The sequence below is a fragment of the Megalobrama amblycephala genome, linkage group LG4 (assembly GCF_018812025.1).
Source record: "Megalobrama amblycephala isolate DHTTF-2021 linkage group LG4, ASM1881202v1, whole genome shotgun sequence".
Classification (NCBI taxonomy): domain Eukaryota; kingdom Metazoa; phylum Chordata; class Actinopteri; order Cypriniformes; family Xenocyprididae; genus Megalobrama; species Megalobrama amblycephala.
In genome coordinates, this window is record NC_063047.1 from 1,882,184 (window position 1) to 1,909,576 (window position 27,393).

General features: G+C 39.7%; 1 protein-coding gene across 7 annotated transcripts in view; it reads left to right on the forward strand.

Annotated features, from left to right (window-relative positions):
- The window catches only part of LOC125266262, a 256,307-nt gene that overhangs the window by 69,265 nt on the left and 159,649 nt on the right, over window positions 1-27,393 (forward strand). For all 7 annotated transcript variants that reach the window (XM_048186763.1, XM_048186766.1, XM_048186767.1 and 4 more), the window contains 4 exons: window positions 782-868; window positions 1,005-1,091; window positions 23,781-23,867; window positions 24,006-24,092. In XM_048186763.1, coding sequence (XP_048042720.1) covers window positions 782-868; window positions 1,005-1,091; window positions 23,781-23,867; window positions 24,006-24,092 — 348 coding nt within the window. The remainder of the gene's footprint in view (window positions 1-781; window positions 869-1,004; window positions 1,092-23,780; window positions 23,868-24,005; window positions 24,093-27,393) is intronic.

The window sequence follows — 27,393 nt, forward strand, 5'->3', positions numbered from 1 at the left end:
TTGACCGGACCTAACTGTTATATATAGTTTATATATTTAGATTATATGTGTTTGCGCAAATGGTATCAGGAAGCAACGCATACCCACATGACGACAGGGAGGTGACAGCGGTGCGTAATTCGAGTTACCCCTCCCACTTCTGCTAGTTTTACCGAGATGTCTTGTACTGTGCGAATTGGACAATTAATATTACAGACGTCCTGAGGTAAAATGACTTTACTCCACCTCCCCATGTAAAACTAATCCCGTCCGAATAGGGCTAAAGACAAGGAAGAATCCACAGACCTACGAACCGTGTCACTAACAGGAAGAATCTTGATTTCCTTTTTCAAACACAACCATTGTTTCTGTCCAACTACACATGGTTGATGTATTTCTTTTCTTGCTTTTGTGTTTACCGTTAATTTTTCAACATCTCTCTGCCAATTACTTTCAACCTTGTTCAGAAATGTATATAGGAGCTCATGAAAAAAGAGCTTTAAATTTTGAATAACTGTGTGTAGGCCTATATGATATATCCAAAAGTAGAATATTACGGCAAAGGTGTTTGCAACATAAGAGAAATGTTTGCTTTTGAGCTGTGTTTGTAATATTTTGAATTGCATTTTGCAAGAGATGTGAGGCATTTTGCATTTTGTGTGTGCAATTCTCGGATTTGTGTAAAGTTTTCAAAAAAAAGGCAAAGTTTTGAAAACGTGTGTAAGCAGTTGAAAAAAACTGTAAAATACAATTGTAATTTTGTACCATATGTAGCATCTGAACTAAAATTCATCCTTTACAGATCAAGATGTTACAAAAAATGCAGTGATTCCAGTCCACACCACAAACTCTCAGGATCCCTCAACTATAAAGACACCAGAAACTAAAGGTACATCATCACTGTCTTTCTCACATCAGTGCTTTACTGTGCATAATGCTAGAGTTATCTTGTGTGTTGATTAAATAAAATATGATTGTATTATTCTACAGTATGAATCATCTGAACTAACATTCATCCTTTACAGCTCAAGATGTTACAACAAAAGCAGTGATTCCAGTCCACACCACAAACTCTCAGGATCCCTCAACTATAAAGACACCAGAAAATAAAGGTACATCATCACTGTCTTTCATCAAATCAGTGTTTTACTGTGCATAATGCTAGAGTTATCTTTTGTGTCATCTGAACTAACATTCATCCTGTAAAGGCCCCAATTCAAGACACACAGATCCAAGATTGGCCGTAACCCCCCACTCTTTTTGGGTACTATGAAGTACGGCCTGTAAAACCCTGACTTCATCTCAGCTGGAGGGACAGGCTCTATTGCGTCCTTCATCAGGAGTCCAACTCTCCATCCATGGTGAATGAGGGTGTGGCCCAGAGTGAGGAAGCAGAGCATCGCTCACTGTCAGCAAAGACCCAGTATAGCCCAGAGGTTTTGGAAAATGCACTTTATTGAGATTGTAGGTATCACAGGCGCTGGGGCCAGTGGCGTAACAGAAAGAAAACTAAACAAAAGATTCTCCACCCAGCCCTCCTCCATTTTCTTGGGTGGAGTTATGAGGTAGAGAACACAAGCAGACACTGGAGCTGGCTCATAGGCTGAGCTGGGGCTAGAACAAGCTCATGGGCTGGAGCAGACTCAGAGGCTGGTGAGGATCTGTGTGTGGCCAAGAAACACATAAATGTTAGAGCTATTATAGTGAGTTCAATGTGCTCTGGGATTGAAGCTGACACTGGAGAGTATCCTGGAGTTGACTCTGGAGAACATACTGGAGCGGACTCTGTACCGTGCTCAGTGGCTGGAGCCATCACTGGACTCTGGTCAGGGGTTTGAACCTTCACTGGACTCTGGTCAGGGGTTTGAGCCATCACTGGACTCTGGTCAAGGGTTTGAGCCATCACTGGACTCTGATATAAAGTCGCAATTGCGAGATATAAAGTCAGAATTCTAAGATATAAAGTCGCAATTGCGTGATAAAAAGTCAGAATTCTGAGATATAAAGTCGCAATTGCGAGTTATAAAGTCAGAATTCTGAGATATAAAGTCACAATTGCGTGATATGACTTTATATCACGCAATTGCGACTTTATATCTCAGAATTCTGACTTTTTATCACGCAATTGCGACTTTATATCTCAGAATTCTGACTTTTTATCACGCAATTGCGACTTTATATCTCAGAATTCTGACTTTATATCATGCAATTGCGACTTTATATCTCAGAATTCTGACTTTATATCACGCAATTGCGACTTTATATCTCAGAATTCTGACTTTATAACTCGCAATTGTGAGATATAAACACGCAATTGCGAGTTAAAAAGTCAGAATTCTGAGATAAAAAGTCGCAATTCATCTTTTTTTTTTTTTTTTTTTTGTGGCGGAAACGGGCTTCCATAGTATACCGCTGTTTCCACTGTCATAAAAACGGGCTGATGACTTCCTTGTTCTATGAAGTCCCTCCTTCAGAAATACGTAACGAGTTCTGATTGTGCCAGCGGTTCCTGTGTTGTGATTTGACAGCAGCTCTTAGCGCATCTTGCCTGGAAAGGTCACGCCTCTTACCATGCACGCGCTCAGTGTTATTGTAAACATGTCTTTAATTTTACCCTATCAATTTGAGCCGGAATCAGACCCGGTGATTGGACTGCGGGATGAAAATAACAGCGTTTCGACGACATGGCGACAAACACACTCTACAAACGCAACTCTTGTGTATTCCTGTGGGCGGAGGTTAGTCAAAAAGCTGTTTTAGTGACGTCATTAAAGAAGGAAGTTGAGGGTTGTAGTCCAAACTGGCCGCTCGATGTAGGCAACTTCTGTTAAATAAAATATCTCGCTTGGCATTGAACTTTGAGCTTTAAAATTTTACAGATTTTATTTATACTCTAACAACAACATTACACACTAACTAAAGTTTGAAACATGGGATCACGAAGAACGGGACCTTTAAAATTATTAAATGGATGCTGCATTATTGGGAGAATAAAACCCCTCCACTTTCCACCAACCCTACTCAATGAACACTTTTAATATTATTAAACACTTGTTCACATTTTATTTCCACTTTTTGAACATTATTTTCATTTTATTGAAAATGTATATGATGACAAAATAGGAGTGAGCTCTATTATTGGGTGAGCTCGGCAAAATGCTGATTCGACCCTGCAGCGATCACTGTAAAAGCCAAAATCTGAAACCCTACATGCTATTGTTGCGCCACTGAATACATCAAATTACAACTGTCCCTTTTTAAACTTGAGTGGCCCAACCAGACATTGGAGCTATACTGTAAAGAGTGTTTGTCAACAAGGGACGCTATTTGCACTTATTGTAAATAGACACTCCGTGTCCTATTATTTCAATATATTAGCACCTATTTAGATTTTTATATCTTTAGAAAATATTACAAAGCAGTTTGTTTGCAAGCCCAGAATAATAATAAAAAAAAAACCCGCTTAAAAACGTTTTTGGCCCCTGGACTAGTGCATCTCTATGTTTTATTATAGTTCAAATCAGATTGGACACCGGGCTGTAAGTTTGACACCCCTGACATTTGCACTGTAAATTGTTTTATTTACTATAGTCTAATAAATTTAACCTCAATAAAGGTTAGCCTGGGATGAACGCAAATTCCCATGATAAACCTCTGGGATTTTGGAGCACCATATTGTAACAGTAGGTCAACATAACTATTGCATTCTTTAATTGATTCCCTGTCTTATTCTGCCCTCTAGTGGGTAATATCGAACATGCTGCTAACCCTGCCCAATAAATACTTTTAATGTTATTAAACATCGTTAGGCAGGTTATTTGCACTTTTATAACATTGTTTTAATTTTTATTGAAAATAAATGCCTTTTTTGATATGTGATGTGAAACTAGAGAAGAACGAACTCGGCAAGTAAAAGCTAGACTGGCGGTCCAATACTTTAGCGTTGCACCACTGGGGACATTGTTGTTATAACGACTTATGTTGAAATAACGAGATATTATGTCGTTATAACGACTTAATATCTTGAAATAACGAGATATTATGTTGTTATAACGACTTATTATGTTGAAATAACGAGATATTATGTCGTTATAACGACTTATTATGTTGAAATAACTAGATAAGTTTTCTGGGTTTTTTTTTCCTCCCCACCAAGTTTTTTTTTTTTTTTTTTTTTCACCATGCGGTTCAGGGCTTCCGTACAGACCTGCTCTGGACTACAGCAGTAAATCTTGACATTGTGTTCACGCATTAAAATATAATTTTTGCATTTGCATTTTGTTTTTAATAGTTGCAACTGCAGCAACATCACTGATTCCAGAAACTACACCAAAATTTCTAAAACCAGGTGTGTATGTTTATCATTCTCATTCCAGTGGTTGTTTTCATACTCTAGAATTTTCTAGAATCAGTATCTGATCATCTCTGCAGTTCAAGGAGCTGATCAATAAATTTTGACTCAAGCCATGTTTAATTTGTAATCCACATTACTCACTGCCCAGTACGATTAGGTGAGGTGTCGGGGTGGGGTTTACGATAGGGAGTGAGGGGGATTGTAGTTAAACTGACCTCAGAGGACATAGTAATATTACTGTAGTAGTAGTAATATTACTGTAGTAGTAGTAATTACTAGTAATATTACTAGTTCGAGAGAAGCTCGAAGGGGGAAAACCCCGTGGAGGCTTGCAGGACTTCTCGCACTGCGAATAACAGGGGTTCTAACCACTTATCCCAATTTTTGGCGTCTTCCTGAACGAACTTACGAACCATGGATTTAAGCGTGCGGCTAAAACGTTCGACCAGCCCGTCCGTTTGTGGGTGAAAGACGCTGGTACGAATCAATTTAACGCCCAACAATTCGTAAAGTTCTCGTAACGTGTGTGACATAAACACTGTGCCCTGATCAGTGAGGATTTCTTTCGGAATCCCCACTCGGGAGATTAAACTAAACAACATGTCCGCAACACTCTTAGCGGAAATGTTGCGGAGAGCCGCTGCTTCGGGGTATCGCGTTGCATAATCCACAATGACTAATGCAAAGCGATGCCCCCTTGCTGATCGCTCTAATGGCCCGATGAGGTCCATACCAATTCTTTCGAAGGGGACCTGCATTAATGGGAGGGGGCGCAAAGGCGCTTTTGGAGCGGCCGGTGGATTCACCAACTGACATTCACGACAAGATGCACACCACCTGCGCACGTTCTCGTGAATGCCCGGCCAAAAGAATCGGGTCATGAGGCGATTTAGTGTTGCCGTTTGTCCTAAGTGTCCAGCCATTGGATTAGAATGAGCTGCGTGGAAAAGCATTTCCCTGCGGCTCTTTGGAACTAATAACTGGGTTGTATCCTCCTTTGTCTGAGTGTCTTGGGTCACTCGATACAACCTATCCTTTATGATCGCGAAATATGGATAATTCAGTGGGCGCCCAGGCTGGAGAGGCTGACCGTCGATAGTGCTGACCTTTTCAAAAGCGTGTTTTAGTGTCTCATCCTGAGACTGCTCCAGGGGGAAGTCATCGCGGTCCGAAAGAATCAGTCTCCCGATTCTGCTCTGTTCCCCTGAGGCAGTACTCATTGGTCCCTGGTCAGTCTCCCCCACCTGCACGCGCACATCCTTACCCAGCGAATTCTTATTCCAAGAGGCATCCGAGCACAAACAACCCAATAAATTATTAAACGCTGGCCAATTCGTCCCCAAAATTATCGGATGCCGGAGGTGCAGGTTAACTGCCACCTCAACACTATGCTTTTGTCCCCTAAATTGGATAATGACTGGCACCATAGGATATTTCACCACATCCCCGTGTACACACCGAACCCTAACCATGCGGCTTGTATCCAATGCCCCGGACGAAATCAGGCTTTGATGCACCGAGGTTTGGTTACATCCTGAGTCCACCAAAGCCTGATAGGTACCCCCCTTGATACTCACAGGAATTTGGTACCCACCAGCTTGACCAGGGGCGGCCTGTGGATCAACGTCCCGACCTCCATAATCGGACACCAGTCCACGAAATGCTCCGGGTCCCCGCAACGCCAACAGGCCGGCCCAGACCTGCCCGCCGCTCTCGTGGCAGGGAGGGGGTTAAATGGTTGGCGCGGAGAGAGGGGAGAAGCAGGAGTGGGGTCCAGCCCGGCAGCAGACAGTCCCGCCCCCCTGGGCGGGACCCAAGGTCCGGAAAAGTATCCCTGTTCAGTCCCGCCCCGCCCCCGGGGCAGGACGCGAGGAGGGCCGGGTGGACGAGACCTGGGGAGAAGGACAGGTTTAGAGAGAGAGGAGGATGAGGGAAGAGAAGGAGAGAGAGATGCAGATGGAAGGTGTTCGCCGACCCCTGGGCACGCCACCATGTGGTCCTCCGCGAGGTGGATGGCCGAGTCCAGCGACGTGGGACGGTGGCACTGGACCCACTCGGCTGTTCTTCTGGGCAGCTGAATTATGAACTGCTCCAGCACCACCAGATCGATGACTTGCTCCACGTCGCCTCCCTCGGCCAGGAGCCATTTGCGGCAGGAGTCCCGGAGCTGTTGGGCCATCACGAAGGGCCAGCCTGACTCGCCCAACTCCAGTGAGCGGAACCGTTGGCGATGCTGTTCTGGGGTCTGGCCGACCCGCTGGACGATGGCCCTCTTCAGGTCGTCGAAGACCAGGAGGTTCTGTACAGGCAGCTGCTGCGCTGCCACCTGCGACTCACCCGAGAGTAGTGGGATGAGCCGCATGGGCCACTGGTCCCGGGGCCAACCTGAAATGTCCGTGGACTTCTCAAAGAGGTCCAGGAAGGCCTCCGGGTCATCCAACGGGCCCATCTTGTTGAGGGGAAGATGGGTGGGCGCAGCCAGCTGTCCGGGGGTCTCCGTATGAACCTCCCGGTCGATCCAGCTCCGGAACCTCTCGCGGTCTTCCTGCTGGACCTGAAGAATGGCCTGGAATCGGCGCTCCTGATCCGAACGGAGGTCCAGCAGGGCTTGATGTTGGTCTTGATGTAAGACCGCGAGGGATGAGATGATGTCCGCAAATGGCATGGCGGAGGGCGTTTGCATGGCGGCGGCTCCCTTCTTCCTTCCCGGGTTTCGGCACCAGTGTAGTAAAGTTCAAAGTTCGTGGGGACGGAAGAGGACAAGGGTCGGCTTTTGACTGCTGACTGAGCTTTTTTCAGTGTATAAAAAATGTCCAACAAAAGTCTGTGCAACGCACAACAACAAAAATAAACAATCCACAATAGGGCTTCTCTCCAGTGCTGTTGTCGTGCTCAGCGTCTCAGTCAGCAGTCCCTCTCTCTCTCTCGCACACTCCTGCTTCTACTGGTGTTTTATCCTGTCTCCGTGCCAATTACTGGAATGAGAAACAGGTGTTCGTAATTTACATTTAACCCACTCGCTTACCACGCGTCTCCCGACGCTCTCTTCAGTTGCAGACCTCGCTGAACCACGCCCCCCTCGCCACAATTACCCTGATATTGTTGCAGTGTTGTTACTCGACCAATGGAAGCTTTGAGATAATAAACACTTTAAAGCTGCTGAACTGTGAAGTGACACCAGTATCTCAGAGGACCATCACTGCTGTAATAAACTTACTGAACTTTCTATAAAATCCTCAACACAAGCATCAATTTACTTCATGATAAATATAGATAATTTTGCTATTAAATGTGTCATTTATCATTTTATTTGTAGTTGTTTTTATATATGTGCAGTAATGCTGAATGTGTCTCTCTATAGTCTCTCTCTCAGTGATTGGGATTGTTGGCGCTTCATTCGCTGTTCTCCTTCTTGCTCTAATTCTCTGGGTGATTCTTAAAAAAAGAGCAGGTGAGTTTTCAGAGTTTCTCATATTTTGTAACAACAGACAAAATATCCAAAACACCTGAATAAATAAATGTGTAATTTAGATATATTTCATCTAAGTGAAGAGAAATCAGTGAGTTAACCCAGGTGAAAAAAAGTACATTTCTTTAATGTACTTAAAGTGCTCTATTTTCGCACACTAGTTTTGTACTTAATATACTAAAAATTCTACTTTAGTACTTCTTAAGATAATCTTAAGAACATCTAAGTGTACTCAACTGTGCTATTTTGAGACACCATGAAATATGAACTAAAATGTGCTTTTAACATACTATCTCTGTATTTAAAAAATGTATTTAGTTACTACTTGTAGTACACTATGGGTTCAAATGTACTATAAGTAGTATCTAAAGTGCTAAAGAAGAATTTTTAGTATATTAAGTACAAAATTAGTGCGTGAAAATAGAGCACTTTAAGTACATTAAAGAAATTTACTTTTTTTTCACCTGGGAATAAACATAAAATTCTTCTAGACTCTTTTAAAAGCTGATTGTCATCTGCATTAGAGACTATTTGTCTGTTTGATCATAAATATTCCCGTTACATCATGTTTCAGATAACAGAAGAAGGACTGAAGACTCTGTGGTGAGTATTGCAGGTTGATCCATGATCTATTAGTGTTTAAGCTCTTCTCAACAGAGGACTGACCCTGAAATATGATACTCTTATTAGTCTGATTAGATTATGACAAGTTAGTGTATTTGTACTGTTTCTGATCTAAAGTCACAGATAAGAATAAATATGATGGAACCACTGACACAATCAACATTTCCATTCATCCTACTCCCAGTGAACACTATGATTAATCTTCAATAATCTGTATATATTTGACAGTTACTGTGGTACATTTCACACATACTTTACCTGAAACATCTGCAGCACCTGTGTAAAATAGTATTGACAGAATGGCCTTTAATAGCTTGGTTTGTCATATTTTCGTTGATATTTAGGAGCAGACAGATGATCATGTGACTTACATTGAGGTCACTGTGTGCAGTAAAAACCAAGGCAAAAAGAAGAAGGTGAGCAAACACTTCCTTGATGTTGTCCAGCTTCTCTCAGCATGACCTACAGTATATCGCTTTTATTCTTCTATGCAGTTCTTCAAAAGTTCTGTGTTGAATTGAGCTCAAACATCATGCTGTAATAACTGTGTTGAAACAATAACTGTGATGTTCATTCAGGTTCACTGTGATGATAAAGTGACGTATTCCTCCATCAGAGGAGCAAAAGTTGGAGCTCCAGAAAACTGCAGTGAACTTTATGCCTCTGTGAACAAGAACCATCACAAATCAGATGAATAATTATACAAAAAACACACAAGCAGAGGAAAATGAATCTAATATAATTGACTCCTAATGGTTTCTTTCAGTGCCATTATAAATACTTTCATTGTCTTTTACATAAAAAATGTTTTTTAAATGTTAACAAACAAACCCAAGTGATGCTCTGATTTATTTTGCTCAGTTCAGCATGTTATTTTACAGTTTCTGTCTGCTTGTTGATCAGTTAATGCTAGTGTCTTTATTATTAATTCAGGTTCTGCAGACGTGCACAAAGTCTAGAAAATGAGGACAGTTTTACTCTCTTAGATCATTCTCATTAAATCATGTATTTTCTCGAGCAGCTTATTAACTGTCAGTTTATTATGAGAACAGGCAAAGCTTAATGATGTAAGTGTTTATCACAATATGTCAGGAATGATAATTTGGTGTTTGAACTGTTTGGGCAGCTGCTTTCAGCAATGCTTGTAAAATTATATTTTATTTGTCATTAATAAAATAGTCTATGTCAAACATGTGTCTTTATGGTGAAATATAAATTAATCAAGGCAATATAATATCGTCACACAATAGCAACTCTCTCCCACATATTTTGCTATTATAACTGTGCTTATTTACATCATTGGTATAAGTACAGTAGCAGTGGGTGGTAAAAAACAAGAAATGTACAGTTTTATACCATCTTGCTGATAATGTTTCTTTAGTCATTCGGCAACCCTGCAGCCTGAACCCCTGCAGGCGAACCACCCTTATTCATTATTTTAATATTCTGTGAACCTCAGATGATTCATGAACATTTGTATAAGTTTTCATACATAACATTTTGTACAGTTTGGATGCACAGACAGTTTTCAATGTCTTTCTTAGCGGTACTTTGGGCTTCCAAATTGCAAAAGCACAAATGTTGACACATAAAACATCTACTGACAGCATCAAAATGGTACAAAATGTTACATATTAAGACAAAACTACCATTAAAATAAGCTAAAACAATAATAATAATGATAAAAAAGTTAAGATATTTCTGATTTTAGGCTTTATTCAACCCCTCGCTCTATAACTTTTGTTTCCATTGAAGCATCAGGGTTCCCATAGTCTTAGAAAACCTTGATATATAACGTACTTTAAGAACTTTAAAACGACATGTTTTCTGTGGTATTTTCAGAGCGGTGAGCTCACTGTTGAGGTTTGGAAACATATTACTGCTGAGGGTGTGACCCCGGTTAGTTTGACAGCACAGTTTATTATTAGAAACACACTTAAAGAAAGAAGAGGAACTGAGATCTTAACCCACACAGAACTGGTCATCTCTGAACCCAGTTTGAACTGATGGGTGTGAATTGTCTCATATTCAGAGGGCGTTTGCACAACATCTTTTTCAACGGGAAAAAAAAAAAAAAAATGCGTTTCGAAACATGTTTCAAAGTGCAAGAAAACATGTTTCAAAGTGCAAGTTTTTGAAAATGATACCATAATTGTCTCAGTGTAAACTACAAAAACACAAAACTTGTGAAAATGGTGACATCATGTGCATGTGTATTACATGTTCAGACATCAGCAGCAGAATACAGCGTGTTTAGTTGTTTTCGTGGATCCGTGTGGACAGGGACTGTTTTGACAGTGTTGTTTTCTGTACTCGAAACTTTTCAAGAATGCAAAGGAAAAACTTACCCTCAGATGCCAGTTTCAGGGCTGGACGATTATGACCTAAAATCGAAATCTTGATTAATTGAACTTTTACCACGATTACGATTAATGAACAATTATTTTTATTTATTTATATTTTTTGCCCTCAGTTCACTTACAAGGTTTGTACTGTAAATATATTTTCCTAATGAAAGAGTACTCACTTTCAGCAGTTATTTTATCTCTGGTTCATAAGATTTCTTAAAGATTTCTGCTCATTGTAAATAGGGATGTGTGCAATGACTAATTTCATAACCGTTTAAACGTAAATTTTGCAACTGACCAGTCGACTAGTCTAACCCCACCCCCCCGGATACAGTCTGTATATGCGATATACAGTTTGAAAGAACTCTGTATGAACAGTCAAATCACATACTGAATGCCACTAAAAATACATATAGCTTATGCAATGTGCTTGCCTTGCATTATGATCATTGTATATTAAACTTTAGCGTTCACCTAACCACTTAACCCCGAAGTGTCCCACCAACAAGACCCCACCTCGAAAAATTAATAATCAAATTACTAAGCAACCACTGACAGGAATAACACAAGGTATCATTAAAGCTTAGAAACTCAGCTTTTTAATGCATCTAACCATTTTGTTCAACTCTTAACGAGTGCCGAGTCATCACTCTAATACAGAGTGTACCGCCCACGGGCACTAGGAACAAAAAATTAATAATCATATTTTTCAAAACTCCTGCCTTAATCATCACAAAATAGGTGTCATTTGAAAGCTTAGAGTCTAAACTTTACAATGAATGTAGCACTTTGATTAACTCCTAAGTGCTCCTGAGTTATTTGCTGAAAAAATAATTTAAAAAAATTCATAATTTATGATTTTTTTTTTTTTTTGTAATATGTACTCCAATGTGTCAAAAGCATCATCCAGCTCAGATAATCATGTGTTATATGTCATTTGAAAGGTCTCATGGAGTAGAATACAACAAGTATTTGACTAAAATTGAACGAGTTTTTATACGCGAAACCCTGCAGGTCCCATAAGTAAATAATAAACTGATGCAGCATTTATGTCACGTTTTGTAACTTCATGAAACATGCTCCAATTGTGGAAATTTGGACATCATTATTTACAGCAGATTCTCAAGATTAAAATAAGTCCAACATCAGCATAATCCAATGTGGCGGTCATGAATTACTCCACGTGAAAGAACGATTTCAAAAATGAGAGAGTGACGATTTCTTTATGCGATCACCACAAAATTTGCTCCAGATTCAGCTCACATATAGAACATAATCAAAAAAGAATTCCAAAAAGAAATCACCAAAAGTTATTGGATGTCAAATATGAAATATATATAAAATTTCCCTTAAGCAAACTTTTATTTTTTTGGCTTTATCAGCAGTTTCTTTCTTTTTTTTTTTTTTTTTTTTAATTTAAAAGGTTTCCTTTCAAACGTCTCTCTGATCCTCTGCGTCTCCAGTGTCTTCGTTCCCCGGACTCCTTCCACACTCCTCCATCTCCACCTAAGTGTGTGCTCGGCTGCACACATCTATCTCCTCCAACCACCTGCAAAGTTAAAGAACTGTCAGTATTCTCTCTCATTATTGCATTCCTGCTTTGACTGTCATTCTCACATACCTGTTTTCCATATCTGTCATGATCAATAAACTCTCATATTCATCATTGTGAGTCTGTGTTGGTAGATCTGCAATAGCAAATCTGCAAACTGTATTACAATATTGACTAATCACCTAATAATGTAATTGACAAAAACAACAAATGCCCAGATGCAGTATGATGTTGATCATTTTGAGGAAAAATTTGTTTAACTGTCATTTATATTGTAATTTTGGGGTGTGGTGGGGAGAGCTTTGACACATTTCAAAACAGACATATCGTCCCCTTGGAATTATAAGGTTTTATCTGACATTTTTGTCAAAATTGAGTTATTCACATATTCATATTCAGTGACAACTTATTTACATCATGTGATTGTCTTTTTTTTTTAATTTGTGTACATTTTGGTACTTTTTTTGTTTTCTAAAAAAAAAAAAGTTCTATAAGGTTCTATCTGCATGAGCCAATCAGCACTTCGAATGCACACATGAGGACCGATCAGCGTTCTTTGTCATGTTGCCGCGATAGCGGAAGAGAGCGCACGAAAATGCTAAATCGGTGAAGAGAAGACCAAAAATTTTACACAACACGATGTTTATTAGATACCTCGTGATCAAATATTTGATTTATGATCTTGTCAGTGACAGCAGCCTTTCAGTCTTTTTGTGTGTTTTGTTGTATCAGTTGCTGAGGAGTTATTTTCAGTTAGACACCATGGTAACGTTAGACAGCAGCGCTATTAAAGGGTTAGTTCACCCAAAAATGAAAATTCTGTCATTAAAGGGTTACTTCAGGATTTAGCATTAAGCTTTGTATTAGTAGAATACCACTAGTATTTTCGAATTACCGTGCTTTCCCCCTTCATATCAGCCCAAGATGAGAGATTTATGCATTTTTATTCTGTAAAAAAGCCTCCGATGACGCAAAAATCGTCATTTTGCGTCATCGGAGGCTTTTTTGGCCAGAGGCTTAAAACTACAGCCAGTAATAGCAGGTAGTTCCGCATTTTTTCACCACGCCCATACATATGCGCGTTTGAGGTTACTCACGGACATAGATCAAAGATTTTATCAAAAGTGGGTGTCAGTTATATTTTTAAGCTTACAGTAATTAACTTTATTTTGTCTGCACTACATCAGTGGTTCATCTCGCAAATTCATCGGTCTCTGCAGTCATCTCAACCAATACAGCAACAGGCTTTTGTGGTAACGTTAGCATAAATAGATAAATAGACTAACTCAGTTTTACAGAACAGTGGCTTTACTTTGATAACAGTCAACTTATATGCAACTTATATGTAATTGTCTATCTAACGTTACTTTGCTAAGTTTGCAGTTTTACGGCTACCTACAACACTACATATAGGCTACTGCGTTATCAGTCTAGTATCAGCGAGTCTTACCTCTAGGCGAATACGCTTAGTACCAGATGCCCAGGCTGTTCGTCCTCTGGGAAAGTGAATATCGATCGCGGTGTCCTTCAGAATGGTTCTCTTCACTGCAAGGATATTTGGTTCGTAGTCCTCGTGCTTGAAATGGAGACTACATATTCTGCGGTTTTTTAGGTTTTCTATAACGGTGTCATCTCCAAACTTCGGGTGTTTGATGGCCCGCAGCCACTGTTTACATCGCTCCAAATCTTTAACTTAATCGGAAAATGATGGAAACTTACTTGTCCTTTCCTGGTTTTGGGTGTACATCCAGGTACAAAGCAATTTAGCACCATTTCGCTGTAAATGTATGAACTAACTCACGTTTTATAGAATTAATATGTAACAAAGCAAGCCTAGTTGTTTGAATTTTCCTGGTAATGCCGCCTGTAACCGATAGGCGTGGTTTGGGCGTGGCCTCGCAAGGGCAGCAAAACAAGTGTATTCTGGGAGGTGTTGTCTTTCATCCACATTAGTCAAAAATACATTTTCTGCCTTTTCTCAGTCTAGAAAGCTCCAAATTCAAAAATAATTTCACATTTCTACTACATAAATGACCAATTTTAAATACACATTCAACTTTCCAGGGGTGAAGTACCCCTTTAATTACTCACCCTCATGTTGTTCCACACCCGTAAGACCTTCGTTCATCGTTCATCGGAACACAAATTAAGATATTTTAGTTGAAATCCGATGGCTCAGTGAGGCCTGCATAGCCAGCAATGACATTTACCCTCTCAAGATCCATTAATGTACTAAAACATATTTAAATCAATTCATGTGAGTACAGTGGTTCAATATTAATATTATAAAGCGACAAGAATATTTTTGGTGCGCCAAAAAAACCCAAAATAACGATTTATACAGTTATGGCCGATTTCAAAGCACTGCTTCATGAAGCTTTGGAGTGTTATGAATCAGTGTATCGAATCAGCGGTTCGGTGCGCCAAAGTCACGTGATTTCAGCAGTTTGGCGGTTTGACACGCGATCCGAATCATGATTCGACACAAAAGATTCATAACGCTCTGAAGTGGAGTAATACTGCAGTAAATATTTACACAAACAGTCCTTTTTCTCTTTTAGAGCCCCATAACAGAGTCTTCTGTGAGTTTCTAAACAATATAAAATAAACATTTGCCAAGAATACATCAAATGTGCATTGGGATTTCAGTTGAGCATTTGAAATATAATTCACTTAACTCTCCAAACAAAAGGTGATGTTCAGCCTTCTTTCACCCCACCAAACACACTCCATTAACATGCCCTCCTTTCTTCTCTTTTAAAGGAAAACATCTTTTCCTCTTTCTATCGCCCTCTTATGGCCAGGATGATAAATGTCACCCCTGTAACAGAAAAACTGCCTGAGCTCTCATCATTGAAGAGGAAGACTGACAGAAACAGAAAATGTCTGATAAGTGTGATCTGTGTCTGCTGGGACTGATCATTCTCTGCTCACTTCTCACAGGTAAAGAAATATGTTTATGATCTATATGCTATTTCATAAAAGATCTGTATGATGTGAACATATATTTAAATAAAATACTGTTTGGTTAATACAGTTTTATTACTGAATGCACTAAAATGTGTCATAAAGTGTCAAATCTGACGCAACGTTACTCACAGATGCTTTTTTTCAGCACAATAAGTAAAAATTATATTAACTATAGAAATTTCCATTACTTTTTAAAATTCTATTAATTCTGGCTTTATAAATCACGCTTTTTATATTCTCTCATATATTCAGGTGCTCCAAGCTTAAATAAGTTATTTAGAGAACTAATTAAAATAAGAAATATGATGTCAGTTTACATCTTGATTTTTCAGTCATCTTGAGTCTCCTGGTTGAGAACCACTGCACTGACTCTAGTTTATCCCACAATGGAGTCAGAGATCACAGCACACTGCTCATATATTTGTTTTATTTGTGATATTTACCTGCCACTGCTTTCTCAGATCGGTGTGGACTGGATCTTCTTAAGGAAACTTATTTTAAGTGCTTTTTAAGTGACTACAGCACATTGAAAAGATAAATACATCATGAAGCTCAGTGCAAGAGATGTACTTGCATTTGACATTGGCAGCTTTGATCTGGTATATTTTCTCAGGGCTGGAGAGAGTAAAGCAGCATGTTATAATTGATGTGTATAAACACTCAATGAAGACACTTAATATCTTCTCTAGACGCTCATGTAGTGTGTGCAAATGATTTTTGTTTGACCGAGCTGGAGATGATGTTAATAATTACTTTGAAATACTTCAAAAACTGTTTTGGAATTCATGAGTCTATAAGTTCAGTTCAGACCAAATGTGGGTGACAGTGTGGTTTACAGTCGCACTTTCTCATTCTGAAGAACATGTTTCTCTACCAGTGTCGTGTCAAATCTGTTCCTCTTAGGTTAGTGGTTATGGTGGTTAGACAGTGAATCATTCAACACAACACTGGTAACAGTCAGCACTCGCTCTCTAGAGGGAAGATTTAACCTGTTGAGGTGTTTACAGAATGATTGTAGGTTAAAACTGCCTGAGCTCTTATTATTGAACACGTCACCATAAGATGCTCTTGAGGGACAGTTCCTATTACAGTAAAAGTGTACTGTAAATCAACACAAAAGAATTAGAGTGGATATTAATAAGAGAGCTGTGAAGCAACACTTCTCCATCACGAACTGGCACAGCGTCACTATATATCAACTGTAGCCGGATTGAAACACTCATTCGCTCAGATCAGAGGAAGTTAACAAACACAGGAGGAGCTGATGATGTTTAGAGAAAGAGTTGTGAGCGTATAATGAAGAGGAAGACTGACAGAAACAGAAAATGTCTGATAAGTGTGATCTGTGTCTGCTGGGACTGATCATTCTCTGCTCACTTCTCACAGGTAAAGAAATCTGTACTTTCTCTAAAGACATTTAGTGGAGTTAGTCTGGGAAAGAGTTCATTTGAACATGATCAGTGTATTCAAGTTGTGATCTCAGAGTTGTGTATTGATACATACAGTGTATTATTCCTGATACTGGACATAGAGTCACACTCAAACATCTGATGATCAACATGATCTTCATATTAAGAGTGTGTGAGTGATCTGAACAGCTCTCTGATGAAGAAAAACAGTTTATTCTGGAGAGTGTGTTTGCATTAAGTGAGGAAAAGACTGTATGAATCTTTTGCTTTTTATGCTGATATTGTTTATATTTTCATTTATTATTATATAACATAATGATCACTCAAATGTACTTGTGTTTCAGGTACCAGTGGAGTGGATGAGACTCATGTGTTCATCAGTTCTGGTGAAGATGTCCGTCTGCCCTGTAATAATGCTCTTTCTGACTGCACATCAACTACATGGAGCTATAACAGATTCAGACATTCAGAAGCAGTTGAACTGATTACTGGAGGGAAAAAGAAGAAAGACACAGAGAGACGTGAGAGACTGAGTCTGGGGTCTGACTGCTCTCTGAACATCAAGAACGTCACAAAAGAAGATCCTGGATTTTACACCTGCCAACAATATGTGAATGGACAAAAACAAGGACCTGATGCACGTGTTTCATTGCATGTTCATCATGGTAATTTTATGATTACGTGGTTAATTTAAAAAGGTCCCAATCCTCTCTTTAAACTCTTTAGACTAAAGTCTGTAAAGTCAGTCAGATACACTGTCAAGTATTCAGGTTAGAGTCTCTGTTAGCTGATTAAAATATGATTGTATTATTCTACAGTGTGAATCATCTGAACTAACATTCATCCTTTACAGCTCAAGATGATTCAGTGACAGCAGTGATTCCAGTCCACACCACAAACTCTCAGGATCCCTCAACTATAAAGACACCAGAAACTTAAAGGTACATCATCACTGTCTTTCTACCAGAAAGACTCGGGAAGCAAAGAAACGTTTGAATACGATTTATTCGACAGTTTGAATGTAAAAATCAATGATAAATGATAAAGTTCTTTGGCGTAGACCCCGTCCATAGTACAATCCGGAGGGTAGCAGACGTTTGCAGATCCTGCCTTAAGATGAAGGCAGAGGCAGAGCCTACCCCCGTTGTATGGACAGGGACCGACCTGGTGGTGGTGGGGAGGATGGGGGTGAACGCCGGCGATGGTATCTGCGAACACAATAGTGGGTGGGAACAGAACTTATATACACAGGTGACGTGTAATGATTGGTTAGATAATGAGCAATGACGTGCATTAGAGTCTTCCGGGTAGAACTTCCGCTAAACGCTCCCATTTCTCACATCAGTGCTTTACTGTGAATAATGCTAGAGTTATCTTGTGTGTTGATTAATTAAAATATGATTGTATTATTCTACAGTATGAATCATCTGAACTAACATTCATTCTTTACAGCTCAAGATGATTCAGTGACAGCAGTGATTCCAGTCCACACCACAAACTCTCAGGATCCCTCAACTATAAAGACACCAGAAACTAAAGGTACATCATCACTGTCTTTCATCAAATCAAGTACACACTGTCAAGTATTCAGGTGAGAAACTAACTTTCCTAACTCAGTTTCAGAAGACTCTGGCCCTCATTTATCAAACGATCGTACACCAGAAAACTGTGCGTATGCTCGTTTCCACGCATTTTTCCATGTGAAATTTATCAATATGAGTGTCAGCGGTGGCTACGATCAAATCTCACGTCAGGTCTGCTGGAGAACTGTTATGAGAACATTTAGATTATTTTCCTGACCGACAATCATTCACTAAACGATCATTAACCATTAAACAACAAAATTAAAATGGCAAATTAAAATTAAATTAGAATAGATGTATCTTAAAATACCACAAATGTTTTTTTGTTTTTTCCAAGGATTTCGCTTTGGATGTGCAAATGGCAAAATCAACAGAACATTAGGATTCACACATCATACACCTGCAACGCAGAGAAAAACTGAATAATATAGCCTACAAGGGAAAAAAAAAAAAATAAGACTACATGAAATATATTTCACTGAAATAATTAACAGATTAACAAAACAAAAGAGAAAAATTGTGCATCAAGTAAGGCTAGTACAGTCTACGCTCAAGTTGTATTAGTTTTCTTTATTAGGGTTTCAAGGTTGAAGTGCTGAAACCCTATTATAATCGTAAGATTTTATATTATTATTTTTCTGCCGTAAAACAAATTGTGCAGACCAAACTGTAAGTGCTAGAGACTTTTCCCTGGGCCAGATGATAGTCCTCAATTTATATATATATATATATATATATATATATATATATATATAAAAATAAATAAATAATAATAAAAAAAGTTGATATTTTGACATGAAACATGAAGTCAACATAAAAGCTAACGTAAATATACTCTTTCATCGTATATATATTTGCTTTTGAGATTGAATTATTAAAATCATAGTGAGCGTTTCATAAACATACCAGTCATCCCATGTTAGTGTGAGCAGCTTTCAGCACCATAACTGAGTCACACTGATATAGAGCTGCTCTGGACTACAGCAGATTGTAAAAGAAATGTCTTGGATAGACTTGTGGAACAGTGGAAGTTCACACAGGGTCACTTATTCATCATTCCTGTGAAGCTCAAGTATTATGTGATGATGATGATGATTATGTTTATATGTTATATTATATGTTTGAACTGAACTAACAGATGTGATCCACAGATCCAGCTGTCACAGCATCAACTGAAGTCAGTAGGACTGCTGGATTATTATTCAGAGGTACGACACGTCTTTGTTTGCAGTTCATTTATGACGACAGCTTTATAACACTGAAACTATCAGTCAGTCTGTAAATGCTTGTCAATAATCGTTCATTGTTTGATACCCTTGACTTCAGTCATGTTCAGTTTCAGAGATTCAGTCTCTTCTTCCTCTCTCTCATCTGTCCACACGTGTTTCCTGCAGTGATTGTGATGATTGTTGAGATCGCAGTGTTTGCTGCTCCTACTGTGATTCTTCTTCAGATCATCTGTGCAAGAAGAGCTGGTGAGTTTGAGCTTCACACAATCTGATGATTCACACTCATCTGATCTGGAACAATCTGCAGTCATGATAAAAACACATATGAGAGATCAATGAATGCATTTATATTGCAGGGAGGAAGAACTCGCAGCACCTAGAGGAAATAGAGATGCCTACAAGATTACAATAAAATACTGCTGAGTTTTGAGCGAATCTGCAATAATATTTAAAATAGCAAAAACTTATAGAGGACTGTTCATTTTTTTTTCATTTTCTTCTCAGAAAACAGAAAAAAACCTCTAAGCACCCTGAAGAAATAGTGATACCATCAAGTTGTTTTTTTTTTTTTTTTTTTTTTTTTTTTTTTCATTTATATGGATTTTATGGATATTTACCTACAGTGTTCAATGTCACTTTCTAGTTTTTTTTTTTTTTTTTTTCATTTAAAAACTGCTTTAATTATAATAATTACAGTAATTGACAGACTCAGACTGTTTGTATGATCCTCTCTGTTGGAGCTGATTTGGTGATTCTCTTATCTTGTCTGTTTGCTGTTTTTAGCACTTTATTTTACAATTTTGAATGGTCGTTTATCATTTTCTTAAAATAACCTCTGCAATTGTGTCTAATGTCTCCTTTCCTGAGATATTTATAAAATTTGTTTATATGTACTGTATATTCAAACATATGCCAAAGTATTTTATCTTGAATTTCTCATAAATAAACCCATTTCTCCCCGGGTCCAGGATTAAGAAGCACTGAATTAGAGTAATTCTGATTTCATTTGAAATCCTCCTCTCCTCCACTATACTCAGCTCTTCTCATATCCTCCTTTTTATCTTCCTCCTCTCTCCTCATATATGATCTCTTTCTATATGTTCCACTCTTCCTTTCCTTCTCATTAAATCACTTCCTCTACCCACACCACCACCTTTACACTTACACCTCTTTATTTCCCCCTTCTCTTGCTCTATGTATTCTTTCCTTTTTATATTACATAATGCAATTGTGATAAATGCAGAAACTTTTCAGAAAGCTGCATTTCCTGTGTTGTGTGTATTATTAATTAAGCTGATATCAGTTTGTGGCTAATAGAAAACACAACATGTGCAATTGATAATCCAGAGTTTTGTTTGGACAAATGGTACATGAATGATTGAGATTTGTGTAAAGCCAATAAAAATAGCTGTGATTGTTTTTACTGAAAGGTTTGGTTGGATGTATGAACTATTATGAAAACATCTGACAGTTTTTGTATGTAGTGTTTTGAGAAAATGGTTCAAATGATTTGCAATTTGAGTGAAATAACTGAAAACTTACAATCTGTTTAAGACAATTACAAAGTGTTCAGATCACTGAGTTAACTGTTTTGAGAACAGTGATCTGAGTTTGGAGAAATGTGTCAAATCGATTGAGAAAAACTGTAACTGAAAAGATGGCGTTGAATGTCATGCAGCACTTAAAGAAAGAAAAGGAAGTGACATCAGAATGATTCAGAATCAACAGTCTAAACTGAGTTCAGAGGAACATGTTTCCAAACCTCCACAGTGAGCTCACAGCTCTGAAACACTACAACTGCTATAATTAATTCACTATTTTAGAAAGCAACAGCAGTAATGGAAATATAGTTTATAATGCAAAAGGTCTTATCAAATGTGCATTGGGATTTCAGTTGAGCATTTGAAATATAATTCACTTAACTCTCCAAACAAAAGGTGATAATAAGAGAGCTGTGAAGCAACACTTCTCCATCATGCACTGGCACAGCGTCACTATATATCAACTGTAGCCGGATTGAAACACTCATTCGCTCAGATCAGAGGAAGTTAACAAACACAGGAGGAGCTGATGATGTTTAGAGAAAGAGTTGTGAGCGTATAATGAAGAGGAAGACTGACAGAAACAGAAAATGTCTGATAAGTGTGATCTGTGTCTGCTGGGACTGATCATTCTCTGCTCACTTCTCACAGGTAAAGAAATCTGTACTTTCTCTAAAGACATTTAGTGGAGTTAGTCTGGAAAGAGTTCATTTGAACATGATCAGTTTATTCAAGTTGTGATCTCAGAGTTGTGTATTGATACATACAGTGTATTATTCCTGATACTGGACATAGAGTCACACTCAAACATCTGATGATCAACATTATCTTCATATTAAGAGTGTGTGAGTGATCTGAACAGCTCTCTGATGAAGAAGAACAGTTTATTCTGGAGAGTGTGTTTGCATTAAGTGAGAAAAAGACTGTATGACTTGAATCTTCTGCTTTTTATGCTGATATGTTTTATATTTTCATTTATTAATATATAACATAATGATCACTCAAATGTACTTGTGTTTCAGGTACCAGTGGAGAGAATGAGACTCATGTGTTCATCAGTTCTGGTGAAGATGTCCGTCTGCCCTGTAATAATGCTCTTTCTGACTGCAACTCAACTACATGGATCTATAACAGTTTCAGACATTCAGAGACAGTTGAACTGATTACTGGAGGGGAAAAGAAGAAAAACACAGAGAGACATGAGAGACTGAGTCTGGGGTCTGACTGCTCTCTGAACACCAAGAACGTCACAAAAGAAGATCTTGGATTTTACATCTGCCGACAATATGTGAATAACAAACAACAAGGAACTGATGCACGTGTTTCATTGAATGTTCTTCATGGTAATTTTATGATTATGTGGTTAATTTAAAAAGGTCCCATTCCTCTCTTTAAACCTTTTTTAAAGACTAAAGTCTGTAATGTGATTTGTGTCTTGTGTTCAGTTTCATCATCATCATCCTCACAGACTGAGATCAGTCCAGGTCGCTCTGTGACTCTCTCCTGTCAGTTGTATTCATATGATGGAGAATCAAGTGATCGTTGGGCCCGTTCTGAGGGAATTCATCTGTTGTGGGTGAATCAGGCTGGTGTTGATCTGACGACAGACTCCAGATATCAGATATCAGCTTCAGGACTCTGTATCATCAATCTGACTACAACACTCCTGAAGGAAGATGACAACAGAGAGTGGAGATGTCTGGTTACTTACAGAAATCAAAACAAGATCTCAGTCAGATACACTGTCAAGTATTCAGGTTAGAGTCTCTGTTAGCTGATCAAAATATGATTGTATTATTCTACATTATGAATCATCTGAACTAACATTCATCCTTTACAGCTCAAGATGATTCAGTGAAAGCAGTGATTCCAGTCCACACCACAAACTCTCAGGATCCCTCAACTATAAAGACACCAGAAACTAAAGGTACATCATCACTGTATTGATGTGACATCCTTTACTGTGCATAATGTTAGTTATCTTGTGTGTTGACTAATTACAGTTTTTTCAACTGCTTACACAAAATCTGCAAAACCATACACTAATTCTCAGCCTTTGTCTCATAAAAACAAGTGTATCTTGATTTCCTTTTTCAAACACAAACATTGATTCTGTCCAACTAAACATGGTTAATGTATTTCTTTTTTTTCTTTTCTTTTGTGTAATACTGGATTCACTACAACAATTGCTTACAGTAAAAAAAAATATAGTAGTCAACATTTGAAGTGGATCGAAAACATTCATCAAAGTTGTCCTAAGAACTAAGTTGTCCTAAGAAGAAGGTTTTAGGTCAACTTGATGAAAGGTTTTGATCCACTTCAAATGTTGATTACTGTAGTTTGGTTTCAATCTTGCTTTTGTGTTTATCATGAATTTTTCAACATCTCTCTGCCAATTACTTTCAATCTTATGCAGAAATGTATATGCTCATGTATGAGCTCATGAAAGAAGAGCTTTAAATTTTGAATAAATATGATATATCCAAAAACAGAATATATTACAGCAACATAAGACAAATGTTTGCTTTTGAGATGTGTTTGTGATATTTTGAATGCAGTGCTTCATTCTGCAAGAGATGTGAGGCATTTTGCATTTTGTGTGTGCAATTCTTGGATTTGTGTAAAGTTTTGAAAATGTGTGTAAGCAGTTGAAAAAACTTGCAAAATACAATTGTCATTTTGTATCGTATGTTGCATCTGAACTAACATTCATCCTTTACAGCTCAAGATGTTACAACAACAGCAGTGATTCCAGTCCACACCACAAACTCTCAGGATCCCTCAACTATAAAGACACCAGAAACTAAAGGTACATCATCACTGTCTTTCATCAAATCAAGTACACACTGTATTCAAGTATTCAGGTTAGAGTATCTGTAAGCTTATTAAAATATGATTGTATTATTCTACAGTATGAATCATCTGAACTAACATTCATCCTTTACAGATCAAGATGTTACAACAAAAGCAGTGATTCCAGTCCACACCACAAACTCTCAGGATCCCTCAACTATAAAGACTCCAGAAACTAAAAGTACATCATAATTGTCTTTCATCAAATCAGTGTTTTACTGTGCATAATGCTAGAGTTATCTTTTGTGTCATCTGAACTAACATTCATCCTGTAAAGGCCCCGATTCAAGACACACAGATCCAAGATTTGCTGTAACCCCCCACTCTTTTTGGGTACTATGAAGTACGGCCTGTAAAACCCTGACTTCATCTCGGCTGGAGGGACAGGCTCTATTGCGTCCTTCATCAGGAGGACTGCAATCTCTGTAGGCAGGACAGGGACGCAGTTAAACGCCGCTGTACCTGGGCCTGCGCTAGCCAGACTCCCAGACTCTGTACAAGTGTCATCAAAGGGACAACAGATGTACCCGCATGGGGGCAGTGAGGAGCGCTAGGGTTCAACCTTGGAAGCACAGTGTCCCGGAGTAGAGGCAGTGAGTTTAGTGCACTTTCCTGGCTCTGTGGGTCCCCTGAGGGACTTGGCAGGGAGGTGTGGTTGCCAGCTTGCCAGCAGTTTAGGGGGGCATGATGGTGAAGGTAGTTCAGTGGGCCAGGGTGGAACCAGCATTTCAGGGGCCAGCAGTTGGCTTGGCCACTATGGCCACAATTTTTTAGGAGGAGTTATGGGATTGAGAACAGAAGCAGACACTGGAGCTGGCTCATAGGCTGGAGCTGGGGATGGAAAGAGCTCATGGGCTGGAGTGGACTCAGGGGCTGGTGAGGATCTGTGTGTTGCCCAGAAACACATAAATGTTAAAGCTATTATGGTGAGTTCATTGCTCTCTGGGGTTGAAGCAGACACTGGAGACAGTGGCGATTTCTTTAAGACTGCAAGGGAAGCTCGGCTTCCCTTATAATGTCACAAAATTAATGGTCAAGTATGTACTATTGTATTAACATTTTATTGACTAAAAATGCGTTAGAAAACGTTCATCTCAAAGACGAGTTCGTTCAGAATCAGTTACATATAGCAGGTCGGCTGACTCGATTTCCTTCTCAGACATTCCCGCAGCGTCACAGTGCATTTCCCTATTGAAGCCCAGCGTCCATTGACTTCAATGGGGCTGCTTTGAACGTTTTTTTTCAGCGCTTCGAAACTAGACGGTCATTGGATAAACGCTGCGATTATGTCCCGCCCACGGACGCTCAGCGTCTCTGGGGGTGAATGGGGAGTGGGCTGGCCCGGACTCCGAGCTTCTGCGTGATGATTGGAGGGTCTGTCGAAAGACTGCATCTCCTTTTGACTGACAGCGATTCTGTACTATAAGGAATACTATAAGCTATTCGCGCTCTGTCCCATCGCGGATTTCTCAAGTTCAGTCGAAATAAAAACTGCTGCAACCTATTTCTTTGATATTTGCTTGGCGAAATTGCTTGATTTTCATCATACATTTCACACAATTATACACCACATTCCTTGTTTCAGTTTTACAGAGTTTATTTTTTTTTTTTTAGATCGTTCATTCATTCACTCCTTCCTTCATTCATTCATTCATTCATTCATTCATATAACGTTAGTAGGCTAGGCTAGCGTCGTGGGTGAAACTGCGCACGATGGCAGACGGTGCTAATATTGTCGACCTGATTTTGGCGAAGCCATTTGAAAGTGTTCCTTACGAGGAAAAACTTAGGTGTTGATCTGCCCTGCTGTTTAATTCTAAGATTGATTTAGAGCAAAAGATAGGGAAAAATAACAGGTCTTTTCAGCTCTCCTGGTATGACAAAGTTAGCTGGCTGACTGGAAGTGCTGTGACAAATAAAATGTACTGCTGGCCATGCCTCTTGATGAAACCATCTCACGGATGTGTTGTTTGGTCAAAGGTGGGGTTTGGAGATCTGTCTAACTTTGACTTTGTGATTACTTGGTGTTCCTTAAAGACATGGAGTTGGACAGTGCAATGCCTCAGCTTTACAAACTGTTCTCATTAGTGGCAACAATTGGAGCTACATCTGCAGGTGTAGAAAGGAGCTTCTCCTGTTTAAAGCGACTCAAGTCCTACACCCGAAACACAATGGGCCAAGGCCGTTTAAGCAGCCTAGCTCTGCTGGCCATTGAGAGGACACTGGTCAAGTCACTTGAAAAGACTCCTAGTTGGTACGACAGGGTCACAGACCATTTTCTTGAAAAGGAACGTAGGGCAGAATTTACTTTTAAATAAATAGACAATTTTATGATGTAGGCCGAAAATGAGCTTCCCCTCTCTGACAGACCAGTAGCCGCCACTGACTGGAGAGTATCCTGGAGTTGACTCTGGAGAACATACTGGAGCGGACTCTGTACCATGCTCAGTGGCTGGAGCCTCTGGTCAAGGGTTGGAGCCATCACTGGACTCTGATCAGGAGTTGAAGCCATCACTGGACTCTGGTCAGGGGCTGGAGCCATCACTGGCCTCTGGTCAGGGGTTGGAGCCATCACTGGATTCTGGTCAGGGGCTGGATCCTTGACTGGACTCTGGTCAGGGGCTGGAGCCATCACTGGACTCTGGTCAGGGGTTGGAGCCATCACTGGACTCTGGTCAGGGGCTGGATCCTTTACTGGACTCTGGTCAGGGTCTGGAGCCATCACTGGCCTCTGGTTAAGGGTTGGAGCATCACTGGATTCTGGTCAGGGGCTGGATCCTTGACTGGACTCTGGTCAGGGGCTGGATCCTTCACTGAACTCTGGTCAGGGGCTGGAGCCATCACTGAACTCTAGTCAGGGGCTGGAGCCATCACTGGACTCTGGTCAGGGGTTGGAGCCATCACTGGACTCTGGTCATGGGTTGGAGCCATCACTGAACTCTGGTCAGGGGTTGGAGCCATCACTGGACTCTGGTCAGGGGTTGGAGCCTTCACTGGACTCTGTTCAGGGGTTGGAGCCTTCACTGGACTCTGGTCATGGGTTGGAGCCATCACTGAACTCTGGTCAGGGGTTGGAGCCATCACTGGACTCTGGTCAGGGGTTGGAGCCTTCACTGGACTCTGTTCAGGGGTTGGAGCCTTCACTGAACTCTGGTCAGGGGTTGGAGCCATCACTGGACTCTGGTCAGGGGTTGGAGCCTTCACTGGACTCTGGTCAGGGGTTGGAGCCATCACTGGACTCTGGTCAGGGGCTGGAGCCATCACTGGACTCTGGTCAGGGACTGGAGCATTCACTGCTCTGATGGTGAAGCTGTAGCCTTTCTCTGTCAGGAAATTCATGAGGCAGTCAGTCAGGTCATGGCCAGCCAAGTCCAGATGGTGAATGGCATGAAGTAGAGCGTAACAGTGTGGGTGACACCATTACCAGAGTCCAGTGTTGAGTCCTTGTTTCTTGTTGGTCCTGTATTCTGTCAAGGCTGAGT